The 13,816-nt window shown below is 36.2% G+C and overlaps 3 protein-coding genes across 10 annotated transcripts in view; 1 reads left to right on the top strand and 2 right to left on the bottom strand.

Moving 5' to 3' along the window:
* NDUFB4 (NADH:ubiquinone oxidoreductase subunit B4) overlaps positions 1 to 13,816 on the top strand; it is an 812,324-nt gene that overhangs the window by 157,833 nt on the left and 640,675 nt on the right. The window lies entirely within an intron of this gene.
* LOC126949250 (cytochrome c oxidase copper chaperone) overlaps positions 1 to 13,816 on the bottom strand; it is an 846,236-nt gene that overhangs the window by 268,173 nt on the left and 564,247 nt on the right. The window lies entirely within an intron of this gene.
* Positions 1 to 13,816, bottom strand: part of GSK3B (glycogen synthase kinase 3 beta) — a 270,425-nt gene that overhangs the window by 120,523 nt on the left and 136,086 nt on the right. For both annotated transcript variants that reach the window (XM_050781893.1, XM_050781894.1), the window contains exon 3: positions 6,341 to 6,424. In XM_050781893.1, coding sequence (XP_050637850.1) covers positions 6,341 to 6,424 — 84 coding nt within the window. The remainder of the gene's footprint in view (positions 1 to 6,340; positions 6,425 to 13,816) is intronic.

Below are 13,816 nucleotides of genomic sequence, written 5' to 3'. Positions count from 1 at the left end.
ATTTTTTTGAGATGGAGTTTTGCTCTTGTTGCCCAAGCTGGACTACAATGGCGCAATCCCGGCTCACTGCAACCTCCGCCTCCCAGGTTCAACCGATTCTCCTGCGTCAGCCTCCCGAGTAGCTGGGATTACAGGCGCTTGCCACCATGCCTGGCTACTTTTTTTAAATTTTTTTTTTATTTTTAGTAGAAATGGGGTTTCACCATGTTAGCCAGGCTGGTCTCAAATTCCCGACCCCAGGTGATTCACCCGCGTTGGCCTCCCAAAAGTGCTGGGATTACAGGCATGAGCCACCGCGCCCGGCCTATTACTACTATTAATATTATAATCTCCCCTTGTTTGATAATTTACTAAGATATTTTTAAATGTTCTATTTCTAGCACACTGCTTCTGGAGGAATGTACGTTCTGTCGTACATTACACACTACAATAAACACTACAGCATACTATACAGACTCTGGAGTCAGACTACTTGGAGCTGACTCCCAACACTGCCATTTAGTAGTTGTATGGTAACTTTCTTAACTGCTGTTGTGTCAGTTTCTTCTATAAAATAGTGCTTCTATAAAATAGTTGTTCTGTAAAATAGTACCCATTCTTTAATGGGTTGCTATGAGGTTTAAGTGAGTTATAAAATATGTAAACGGCTCGGGACAATGTCTGACATATAGAAAGTGCAATATATATTTGCTATTAATAAACACAATAATAGGTAAAATAGTAAATTAATGTTTATTAAGTGTTAATTATATGCCAGGTACTATAATAAGCACTTGATAACATTATTACATTTGTTCCTTACAAAACCCCTACTGTGCAGATGACAGGGAGGAGGCTTATAAAAGTATCTTGCCCAGAGTCATACTACTATCAAGTGGCAAAAATGGAATGCAAACCCAAATATTTCTAGCTACAAAGCCAGTCCTCTTTACTTTTCAGAATGAATCCTTGGCATATATGTCACCCCTATCCTTTCCTCTCCAGAGCTAGTGGTAGACGGGCAAAATTAAGCACAGCATTCTGCTCCCTGATACCAGATGCAGTGGTACAATCCTCCCCTTCTGGCACAGGTCCCCATTACTATCAGTAGAACAAAGGTGGCACGAGAAATAAAATCAACTGTCATCTTTGTTATTCGAACAGTCTCTCACAAAGTAGAAGGCAGAGGTTTTTCTCTTTATTAGTAATCTATGAATCACAAGGAAAAAAACTTTTACATGAAAAGTTACTTAGAGAAGTTTTTCTTACAGAAAACTAGTAATTGATTGAAATAAAACTTAAGGATCTTGTATAGACATAATATAGTTTTTATTTTTATTTTTTGAGATGGAGTTTCACTCTTGTTGCCCAGGCTGGAGTACAATGGGGCAATCTCGGCTCACTGCAACCTCCGCCTCCCGGGTTCAAGCGATTCTCCTGCCTCAGCCTCTCGAGAAGCTGGGATTACAGGCACCCGCCACCACACACAGCTAATTTTTTGTATTTTTAGTAGAGATGGGGTTTCACTGTTGGCCAAGCTGGTCTCAAACTCCCGACCGCAGGCGATTCACCCACCATGGCCTCCCAAAATGCTGGGATTAATGGCGTGAGCCACCAGACCCAGCTCATAACATGGCTTTTATCATATGACCTTCAGAGTCCTAGAGTTCTATGGGGTAAGCTATAACTCAGAAAAGGCAAAATCAGCTGATTCCACACCTTAGCTTCAACTAGGGCAACTTTGCTTTTTATATGTTCTATCAGAGGTCTTCATAAGATTTCATTGGGGATGTAGAAAGTTTCTACTGCCAAATATCAAAAAAAAGAGAAAGACTATTCTATAAGATACTTGAAATTCACAAAATTATAAGCCCAGAGTTTCAAAACACTCAAATATCCCATTTTTCTCTAATGGGAAGGTAAAGAGAGGAGGTACTACTTACTCTAAACTAAATCAGAGTTAGTTACTACTGGGTAACATAGAGTATATGAATTGACTACATGATGCTCTAGTTACTACAGCAAACATTAATAATTCCAACCAGAAAACTAAGGCTAATTAGTTCACATCTCTAATCTCTGTCCTGACTTAATTCCTCTTTCTTCTAGTTACATTGGCTACCCCTATCCCCTATTACAGGCTAAAAGCTGATTATTCACAATTCCTAAAGAAAGTCTTTAAAATGCAAAAGGCAGAATACAATAAAAAGAAGGTTATCAAAATAGACATATATTCAAGTCAAACTGTGGTAAGTGAAATGTAAAACATGCCTGTTATTACAGAAATCCTACTTTAATTCTCCCAGAGCTGCAAAAGTACTTACAGACAAAAATTATTAAAAGGCCACAGGGTAGCTTAGCTACAATTCTAAAATTGAAAATAACAACATGGGAATAGATAAAACATTATATAGCACAACAATGAAATATTAGATAACCAAAATACCTATACATATTATGAGGCAAGAAAAAAAAATCTGTATGAGATCATAAATTATTATGCATATACCTATATAAACATGTGCATATGGAAAAAGATACACAGAACTGAAGTCAAAGGTCAGGATAGTGGTAGTGAATAATTTAGTCGTTTTCCTCAACATTTTCCAAAAAGGGAGTAATAGAGGCCCAGAGAGAAGAGACACTAAGAGAGACAACGAAGGAGATTTAAGACAGATGAGAACCCATATAAAGATTTAGAAACAATCAGAAAGAGAGTGGGATGGGTAAAATCCCATTGAAAGACAAGTATAGAAACCCAGAGAAAGAGGTTGATGGAGACCCATAAAGAGGAAATAAGAGAGGGAGAGAGACAGAGAGAAAAAGGCTGTGGGGGAGAAGAGAGAGACAAGAAAGAAAGAGACAGAGAAAAGAGAGAGTTATATGGAGGGAAAAGAAATCCAAAAAGAGGGGATGACATAGACCAAGAGAGGTGGACAAAAACCTAGAGACAGAAAGGTAGAGACCTGGAGCCTACAGTGAAAGGCTGAAGAATCCAGAAAGGGAAAGAGAGACTAAAGACAAAGGAGAAAAGGGGGCTAGAGAAAGAGACTGATAGAAAATAGCCAGGGAAAGAAAGTCAGAGATGATTATAGAGAATGAGAGAATTTTTTAAAATTCCCAAATACATTTGAAGTCATCTATTCTAGAACCTAACCAAGCCTTTCATCTCTCTAATCCTGAAACAAGGAGTTATTTTTTCTCATCTTCACAATGTCCTCAACTAATCTCCCTAATTGCCTCCTCAAACATACTGTAGGCTCATGTTCTTATCACTGATCTCCCTCTCAAAACACTCCCTCAAAAATCTCAAAAGAAAGTTTCTAATAACCTCAATCTCTTCTTGAAGGGTTCTTTTTGTCTTGCCCTAGAGAAAACCTGGATCTCACCTAAACCTCAAAAGACACCTCAAAAAGAAAACTGAAACCTCAAGTAATGACCTCAATCTCTTCCTGGAAGGTTCTTTTTACCGTTTTGCCCTAAAGAAAACCTGAATCTCACCTAAAGGCACCGGTTTCCTTGCAGTTCTTTCAAATGAACACTGCTGTCACCCCTTGACAAATTCTAGAAACAGAAGGCAATAAATATTGCCAAACTGCTGGCTTTTCACTGTCCTGGCCTCAAACAGCACTCCATATCTCCTCCCTCCCCAAGCTCCACATGGCTACACACCCTCTCTATCCTACTTTGTCAATGTCACCTCTCCACCTAGAGCCACCACCACCATCTATGAAGTCACACATGTATCTGTCTACTGGGCATCTCTACTTGCATGTGTCATAAACATCTCAAATGATTAATTTATTATTTCTTCCTCCAAAACTCTTCTCATACATAATACACATAAGCAATACATGATGCTTCTGCTAGAAAAATGCCTACCAAATATAGGACTGCCATATTCCAAGATAAATCATCTTCAAGGATTTGCAAGAATTTCACAGACATTTAGGTTACTTTCTAAACAGCAGTGAATACTCTCAGCAACCTATTCCAAGAAAGTTAGAACTGAACTGAAAATAACTAACCTGAGCACTCAACCCTAGAAAAGAATCCATCTTCTCCTATGGGAAGAAATAGTTTACTGCTTGGTCTCCTGAAGGATATCTTAGTCCTGCCAGAATAATTCAGAAGTGGAGATTATGAGTGGCGCAAAAAGAAATTATCTTTTTGGTGGCTGGGAGACTATGGGAAGTCTTGAACCTATGTATTTCTGCACATCTTAGAAAAATTTCCTCCTTTTTTTGACAAAGAAGGACCATTATTTTCAGCAATATACCACAACTTTTCTTTTCTTCTTCCTTTTTGTTTTTAATGAAGCTATCCCAAAATTAGGAGGTGTCTTTTTTTTTTTTAACTTTGGAAAATTTACAAAGCTCAAGAGAAAGTTCTGACATAAAGAAAATATTAGAAGGTCTATTTTTTTTTATAATAGAGGTTAATCTCTGTTAATGACTTCTAATTGCTCTTTATCTGTAAGAACCTTTAAGATAAGTAAGAAACTGAGAACAGCAGCAAAGAGGAAATTATCCTCTGGGGCATACAGATAAGAGACAGTCAGTTGTCACCCCCAGTAAAGGATTGAGTCAGGGTAAGAGCTGACTATGACAGGAGTTTTCCACCAAACCAAAACCAGACAAGTAAGCCATCAGGTGTCTTGCATTCAAATGCTTTGATAGTCTTTCTTTTCTGCTCTTCAACTTCTTAAGAGTTAAAGGAGTTAATATTTGTAAAGCATTAAAACAGTGCCTAGCATATAAGGAATGCTATATACATTAAAGTAAGTAATCAAAGAGAAAATGTTTAAGAACTCTGGGAGGAGGCCTTTTTTCAAATGAATCTATTGTAATCCAGCAGTTCATGGAACACATAATTCTTACCCAGGAGTATCATGATTCATCTAGTAACAACAACAACAAAATGAATATGCAAAATTCCATTATAAAGAACATACTTGTGAACATAACAGAGGCTCTATAATTTTACTTAGGAAGAGACAGAAAAATACAAACACATGCCCAAACAGATCAGAATAAAGATAATAATAGGCCATTTGGTAGGTTAAAAAAAAAAAAAGTAGTATGAATCAAGTAACGGGGTTTAGAAATAAAAAAGCTCTAATACTTATGAGGGTTTACAATCCTTAGTAAACCAGAGGTATCATTTAAACTAAAAAAAAGAGCAACTGAAAAGCAGTGCCAATAAAGGGCCAATTTGCTAACTATAGTTGTTAAAACGTATTAGTTACAATACATGTGTATATACGCAACAATTATACATCTGTAGACATTTATATCAAAATTCGGGCTTAATACATTGACATCTTCCTATATAATAGGCACTGTAATGAAAAAAAAGATTTTCTAAGGAAATAATCTAAATAAACTTTAATAGAAAATGTTGTCAGGCAATATTTGCTGTAAAAAAAAAAAAAGCTTAATAGAAAATGGCTAAAAACTGTTATACTAGAAAACAGGTACATAAAGTAACAAGAACACTGAGCTAGAAATCAAGTATTATGGATCTAAGAACATTAGATATTATATGCATGAAATCTGAAGTCCAAAATACCAAGTGAAGTTATCCAAAGTCATATTTATTTAGCCAAAAGAATCAAGTGATTTGTTACCTGCCCTGCCTATGCACTCCAAACCAGTGAAAAGAAAGAAAGGGTAGCAGCAGGCAGAAAAATAAAGACACCAAGGAAAAGCAGAAATTTATTTTCTTTGCTCCAACTTCATTGATTATTGCATCTTCTGAAGAGAAAGACGGGTTGGGGAGTTATTAGCAGCACAAAGTCTTCCTTACCCTTTGCTTTCACAGAATTCATTGTGATCAGACATAGGGATCACTTAAAGTAAGCTCTGCAATATTATATCTTTTCCAAGTTTTTCACTGGCCAAGCAAGGATGGCTCAACTTGCTTCCAAATGTTTAACCCTCATTCTGTTCCTACCAAAGTCCTCTTGCTACCTTTTCACCTCTTATCAACTTCACTTAACAAAATAATTTTCCTCCCTGCAATAAATAGGTAAACTATCAGAGGGCTGCGTAAGCACATAAGGAACATAGATGTCTTTAAAAAAATTTAAAAAGTATATAGATTTTCTTGAGAAGTGAAGATAGATGCTTTAACGAAGAAGAAAATTCTTACAAGTGCTTTCCCTTTATCTCACTAATGCTTTCCTGATATAACTAATGATATTCAATGACCATATCTTGGACTGAGTATTGCTGGGGCTAGTGTTTTGGAATTTTTCCATTCCATTAGCAAAACTGTCTTATGGGGGGAAGGGAGATTAATTTCTAGAAAAATAACAAATTTATCACAATGTTCAGTACACACTTTGTGTCAAACCTACCTTCTCACCACTGGAGTAGAAGAAATAACGCAATCGGACTATGTTACAGTGATCTAGCTTTCTCATGATCTGGAGCTCTCGGTTCTGAAAAGGAAACACATAAAAATATATTTTTAAAAGATAACAGCTATTCATCATAGTGAATAAGATGCTTCTGAAATAACATTAAGCAATAAAATTAGATACGCTACTAAAAGTGTGATCTGTAGACTGGTACTGATCTGCAAAATATTTGTTACTAGTCCATGAAATATCTGTTACTGCTCTCCAAAAAGACAAATACAGAAATTGAGAGTGTTTAGAGTTTTTATAACAATGAGAGAATAAATTGATATCTATGAATATGATAATAAGAATTAGGACCCATATTTTATTTTTTTTAAATTTCATCTTTCTAGCAATGCATTTGTATATTTCACAAAAATAAGTCTTCGATGAATTCAAAATTGTAAAAACTGTTACTTTACCACAAATAGCTTGATCTTGTTTTCTAAGATGCAGTGAGAAAAAAGAAAACAACAAAAAAACCGAGCATCAACTCCATGAAAAGAGCTCAGTTGCTAAGTTTTAGAAAAAGTGAATGTAGAGCGAAACTCCATCTCAAAAAGAAAAGAAAAGAAAATAAATCATACAGTCCTGATAGATTTGTGACCACACAAAACTATTTTCCCTTTGGGAAGTTTCAAAATTATGTTCGTTCTTCAAAAAAAGAAATCACTAAATAATATGATGATTTCTTCATACCACAGACTTTGCAGCAGTAAATCTGACTAGACTGTACATTAACAAAGAGGTTATTATAGTCCAGCAATATACTTGACTGTCAGAAATCCAGTTAATGAAGGACAAATTACATAACACACAGAAACAATACCAAAATGCCAGCTTTCTAGCCAAAAAAATAAAGCTTTAAAGTAATGATTTAGAAGAGCTAGAAAATATAAAGTATATACCTAAGAATCTGGAAAGGAAATGGTGTTACGGTTAGAAAAGAGGCCAAGAAGGATGCGGATGAGGATGCGTTGGGACCAAAGAAGCAGGTAAAGACAGCTATCCTAGAATAGGAAGAGTAGGATGGCTTCTAGTTCTTAGAAGATGACAGCAGAAGTAAATGTTCCTTTAAACCGACCTTTCAAAGTTGGGCTTATGTGTACAATGGTATTTAAAATGCTTTTATAAGGTATCAATCTTTCATTCCATTACTTGTTAGTAAAATTATGGAAACAGAAAGTCAGAAAGCAAACAGAAAGTGAGTCAGAAAGTATAGTACAATTACTTTAACAAATAACTGACAACAGGCTCTTAAGTGTTAACTGGTTCAGAGAGAGGAACACAGAAAACTACAGACTTCAAAATTGTGTCCATTTCCATTCCAAATTGAAGCTATTTCTGGAAGTATTTCTATACTTTGTTTGTCTGAGACAGTGTTTCACTCTTGTTGCCCAGGCTGGAGTACAATGGCATGACCTCGGCTCACTGCAACCTTCGCCTCCTGGGTCTTCTCCTGCCTCAGCCTCCTGAGTAGCTGGCATCACAGAGGCCTGCCACCACGCCCAGCTAATTATTTTAATATTTTTAGTAGAGACGGGGTTTCACCATATTGACCAGCTGGTCTCGAACTCCTGACCTCAGGCAATCCACCTGCCTCAGCCTCCCAAAGTGCTGGGATTACAGGCATGAGCCACAGTGCCCAGCCTCTATACTTTGTGAATTCACATTTAGGTAGCTGGGTTTGAGGGAGAACTGCTAGTAAATCAATACTCATTCCTCTCATAACATACAGCTATTAAGATTGATTTTTTAACATAGCCAACTATGTCAAAATAAGTTATTTACTTTTCCAGACTCATTAACCAAGGTAACAGAGTATTAAATTCCCAGATAACAGAAGTTGTATAAGATTGTGCACAATATTTTTGATCAAAAAGAATGCATAAGTAAAGCAAGAACAAGGACCTAAGTATTCATCTATATTTACTCTTCCTATTGTGGTGCTTTAAAAATGTCTTGTTTTAGATAAGGAAGTTAGAGAAAATCTCATGAAGCAGTTAAGATATGAACACAAGGCCAAATGATATGAAGGTAAGAACCATGTGAAGATCTGAGGAGAGAGCACTGTGGTTATAGGGAACTGCAAATGTAAAAACCTAGTGGTGGGCTTGGCATATTCAAGAAATAGCCAGAAAGATAATGTGGCTGCATCATTCTGAGTAAGGAGAGAGAAAGGTGGGAGTTAAGTTCAGAGAGGTAGGAGTTACGTTCAGAGAGGTAAGCAGGCACAAGATCATATAAACCTTCATCAAACACGGTAAGAAACTGAATTTCACTCTAAATGTAAAGGGAAGCTAATGGAGGTTTTGACCAGGAAAGTGATACAATCAGATTTACCTTTCAGAATAGCATTCTATCATTTGAACCCAGGAGGCAGAGGTTGCGGTGAGCTGAGATCGCGCCACAGCACTGGGCGACAGAGCGAGACTCCGTTTCAAAAAAAAAAAGCATTCTAAAAATTTAAAATTTAAGACAATAAGTTTGAAGGAAAAAGTAGATCAAGAGTTCTGTTTTTTATCTATTAAGTTTGAAATCCTTATTAGATGTTCACGTGAGGTCACGGTAGAAGCTAAGGGTGGAAAAATGCATTTGGGAGTCATCTAGATAAAGGAGATTTAAAGCAAGGGTACCTAACAATATCACCTAAGGAAGAAGTTCATGCAGAAAAAAAATTCATGAAATGAAAAATAGAGGACAGAGTAGAGTAGTTAATAAAGAAGGAAGAAAAATAAGAAAGAATCTTATCTTAGAAGCCATGTTAAAAATTTTTTAGAAAAACTGAGTGGCCATTTATATCAAAAGCTACTGAAAGATGCATTAAGTGAAGCAAGTATAAGGACCTAAATATTCATCTATGTTTACTCTTCTGTTCCTATTGTGTTACTTTAGAAATATCTCTATTTTACATAAGGAAGCCAGAGAAAACCTTACAAAGCAGTTTAAGATATGAACATCAACCTGAAAGATATAAAGGTAAGAACCATGTGAAGATCTAGGGAAGATGGTTACAGGGAACTGCAAATGTAAAAACTCAGTGGTGCGCTTGGCATATTCAAGAAATAGCCAGAAGGATAATGGCTAGATAAAACAGGAAAATGACAATTGCTATGACAAATGCAAGATGTTGGTGACTCTTACAAGAATGGTTTCAGTAGAACAATGGTGAAAAAAACTGACTAGATTGAATTAAAGTGGGTGTAGGGGACACAGGGTCCGAAGGGGTTAAGGAAGTTTGAAGAGAGATGTCCAGGTATAGCAGAATGACGGGGGTAGCAAATCCACTCCCCCACAATACTTATAAAACTGAAGTACACTGAAGAAAACAATCACTTCAGGGCTCTGGAAACTAAGCAAAGGCAACAACAAATTGAGAAGAATTTTTTCTTAAAAAGCTGCTAGATATGACAATACAGTAGAGGAAAGTGGCCTTCTTTGCCAAGGGATGCTACCGTCCCCCTACAACCACCCAACTCAATCAGTGAGGCAGTTTTCCCAGGGCAGTGTTGCCAGTGAAAACCAGAGGGCTATGGTCATTTAGGATAGAGAGCAAAAACCCATGCCTAGTGGTACTGGCAATAAAAATAGCAAATTTGGAAGGATACAAAGGGGAAAGGCCCACAGCTCTGCTAAAATGAGAATGTAGTCCCAGCTGGAGAAAATGACAGACTAGAAGGATACCCAGAAATTTAATAAGGGGATACTGGAAATGAGAGAGGCACAGAGAGCCTAAATAAGCTCCCCACACGCACCTGTCTGACAGTCAGTACACATATGAGGGGGAGGCTCAAGAGAGCTCCAGAGAAAGTAAAAGCCAAGGCTGATGTGAAAACTGTCAGAACTTTGAATACACTTCCCAACTCACACATAGGATCGTCAAAAAATGCTGAAAGTGGCTGGGTGCGGTGGCTCACACCTGCAATCCCAGCACTTTGGGAGGCTGAGGTGGCAGACCAGCCTGACCAACATGGTGAAACCCAGTCTCTACTAAAGATACAAAATTAGCCGGGCTTGGTGGCACATGCCTGTAATCCCAGACACTCGGGAGGCTGAGGCAGGAGAACTGCTTGAACCTGGGAGGTGGAGGTTTCAGTGAGCCAAGATCGCACCATTGCCTTCCAGCCTGGGCAACAAGAGAGAAACTCCATCTTAAAAAAAAAAAAAGCTGAAAGTTTTAAAAAAATTCAAGTTGTTTAAGCACAATCTCTAAGCAATAACTGGCTGACCATGAAGCTATACAAAGAGTTGATCCTAGAAAATCAGGTTTAAAAATGGAAATTAGAATTAAAATTTTAACACAGAATTCTAGGGCTTCTATCTGTTGGGGAGAACAGTTCTACAGATTATGTACAGGTTAGTTATTTAAAAACAAAACAAAAACACAAAACAATCATTTGTCAGGAGGTTTTAAAAAAAACATCAGGCCAGGTGCAGTGGCTCACGTCTCTAATCCTAGCACTTTGGGAGGCTGAGGCAGGCTGGTCGCTTGAGCCTAGGAGTTCAAGACTAGCCTGGGCAACACGGAAACCTCATCTCTATAAAAAATACAAAAATTAGCTGGGCGTGGTGACGTGTACCACCAGTCCCAGCTACTCAGGAAGCCAAGTGAGAGGATGGTTTTAGTCTGAGAGGTGGAGGTTATAGTAAGCTGAGATCATGCCACTGCACTTCAGCCTGGGAAACAGGCCAGACCCTATCTCAAAAAAATAATTCAGAACCTAGTGTTGCTATAATATATTATATAATATGCCCAATTGAAAAAAAATTGTGAGACATGCAAACTACAGAAGAAGTTGCCCTATAATCAGGTTAAAATAAAGTAGTCACCAGAAATTAACTCCTGGTGGGCACAGCTGTTGGATTTAGCAGATAAAGAATACAAAGCAGCTATTATAATTTATAATTAAGTTAAAAAATTAAAGGAAACCATATTTCAAAAATTAAAGAAAAAATATGACAATTGCACAACAAATAATCTCAATAAAGAAACGTTAACTTTTAAAACACGAGAGTTAACTAGAGTTGAAACACATTATAACAAAAATGAGATTCACTATGTCCTCAAGAGAACATTTGAGATGGCATTAAAAAAAAATCAGTGAACTTAAAGAAATAGAAATTGTCCAAAAGAAAGAACAAAGAGGGAAAAAATACTGCAGAAAAATAAACAGAGCCTCAGAGACCTCTGGGATAACATCACACATATCAACATATGTGTAAAGGCAGAAATGGAAAAAGAGAAAGGAGAAAAAAATGTTAGAAGAAATAATGGCTGAAAATTTCCCAAATTTGATGAAAATCACTAATCTATCAAGCCATGAAGATCAATGAACCCCAAATACGATAAACACAGGGATCAACATCTAAGCATATCACATTTAAACAGTTTGAAGCCGCCAAAAAAAAAAAAAAAAAAAAAAAAAAAACCATAAGAACAACAGAGAAATTACTCATCACATACATGGGAAAAACAATACAATTAACAGCTGACTAAACATCAGGAAAAAACGGAAGCCAGAAGGCAGTAACAAAAAATTTTAAAAAACTGTCAACTAAGAATTCTATTTACTGCAAAAGTATTCTTCAAACAAGAAAGGAAGAATAAAGACATCCTCAAACTTAAAAAAAAAAAAGATGGAGAATATCTTAAAGTTGAAATAGTTGAACAAGTACCTTGAGCTAAAAGGAAATGACACCATATGTTAACTGAAATTCATAACAAGTGAGGACCACCAGATGTATTAAATATAAATGAGAAAATATAAAAGACATTATTTCCTCTTAATTTCATTAAAAGACAATATAATAACAGTTGGGTTTATAATGTAAATAAATGTAATACATAAGGCAATAACAGCAAAAAGGAGGGGGAGAAAACAAAGTTATAATGGAGCAAAAGTGCTATACTTTACAGAAATTAGATCAGTATTAACCTAAAGTTGGTGATGATAAATTGGAATGCAAATTGTAATTCTTAGAGCAACCGCTAAGAAAATAACTTTTTTAATGTTAAAAATCAACAGCATACCTAAGACGATACACTAAAAAATATTTGTTCAACACAAAAGAAGATAGTAACGAAGAACGGAGAACAAATATAATATGAAAGATATAGAAAACAAAGAGCAAAATGGCACATATAATTCCAACTACATTACATACTACATAAAATGTGAATGAGCTAAGCATACAATCAAAAGTCTGGATAAAAAGAAAGGTGCAACTATAATCTATCCTTAGGAATTAATACTTTAGATTCAAAGACACAAACAACTTAAAAGTAAAAGTATGAAAAATGATATATGATACAAATAGTAACCAAGACAGACGGAGTGGCAAATGTTAGCAAAGAGAGAGAGAGAGACAGAGACAGAGACAGAGAGACAGAGAGACACAGAGACACACATTGCCTACAAGATAAAGTCTAAATCACTTTATAATCTGGCCTCTCCTTTTCAGTTTAGTCTTCACATTGGTCTCATGACCAATGTGAACTCTATATTATAGCTAGATCCTTACTTCTCACTCTTCCTGAATACATTGTTTCATTCCCAACTCTGGACCAGTTGTACTCCCAATTCTATTACATTTACCATCACATTACCATCAGTGGAATGCGTTGACTCTTTCTCCAACCTACACACATTCTAAGCCCATCCTTTAAGAACCTATTTAACTTTTACCTTTTTAATGAGGCCATCACTAATCTTTCCCTGCAGCACTTACAAATATTTTGTTATTTACTATATATTCTCTTGGTTTCATTTTTACTACAGTTCACTGATGTTACATAAAAGGATACTTTTCAAAAGTAGCTTATAGAAATCAGATATTACATTACAGTCACTATACAGACACAGAGACACACTCACAAACCTTGCCCAACCAACATACTGTAAGTGTTTTAAGACATCTTTCTGCATTACTCACAGAGTTCTCAGAGCAGGTTACTTTGTCTTTAACAAAGTAAATTCCCAGCTTCTGTAATTTCTTCTACTTTCCAACTTGGTATTATTTTCCAAACTATGGGCACCAGCCAATCAGCATTGAGAAGGAAGTGTGGAAGGAGAATAGAATGGAATGGAATGGAATGGAATGGAATGGAATGGAATGGAATGGAATGGAATAGAATAGGGAAATAAGAATAGAAGAGAATGGAACAGAATATCACTTTACATATAGTAAGGTTTTTTTTTTTCATGAAACTTGTAACTATTTTTCTGTGCACGGGGCTGCAATGTTAAAATGCATGTCTTACTTTAAGGTCATAGTTAGAAATTTTAAATTGTGGTAACTGACCTGCCTGTAAAGGCATCTTTTTTCAAATAGAAAAGACAAAAGAAAACATGTAAACAAGATTCTTACTAATCATTCCCAACTTATTCATAAAACAAAATGACTACCCAAGATAGAGTAAGCATAATATCA

The sequence above is a fragment of the Macaca thibetana genome, chromosome 2, assembly GCF_024542745.1.
Source record: "Macaca thibetana thibetana isolate TM-01 chromosome 2, ASM2454274v1, whole genome shotgun sequence".
NCBI classification, from domain to species: Eukaryota; Metazoa; Chordata; class Mammalia; order Primates; family Cercopithecidae; genus Macaca; species Macaca thibetana.
The sequence above is the reverse complement of the archived record's forward strand: the minus strand, read 5'-3'. Positions and strand labels throughout refer to the sequence as shown.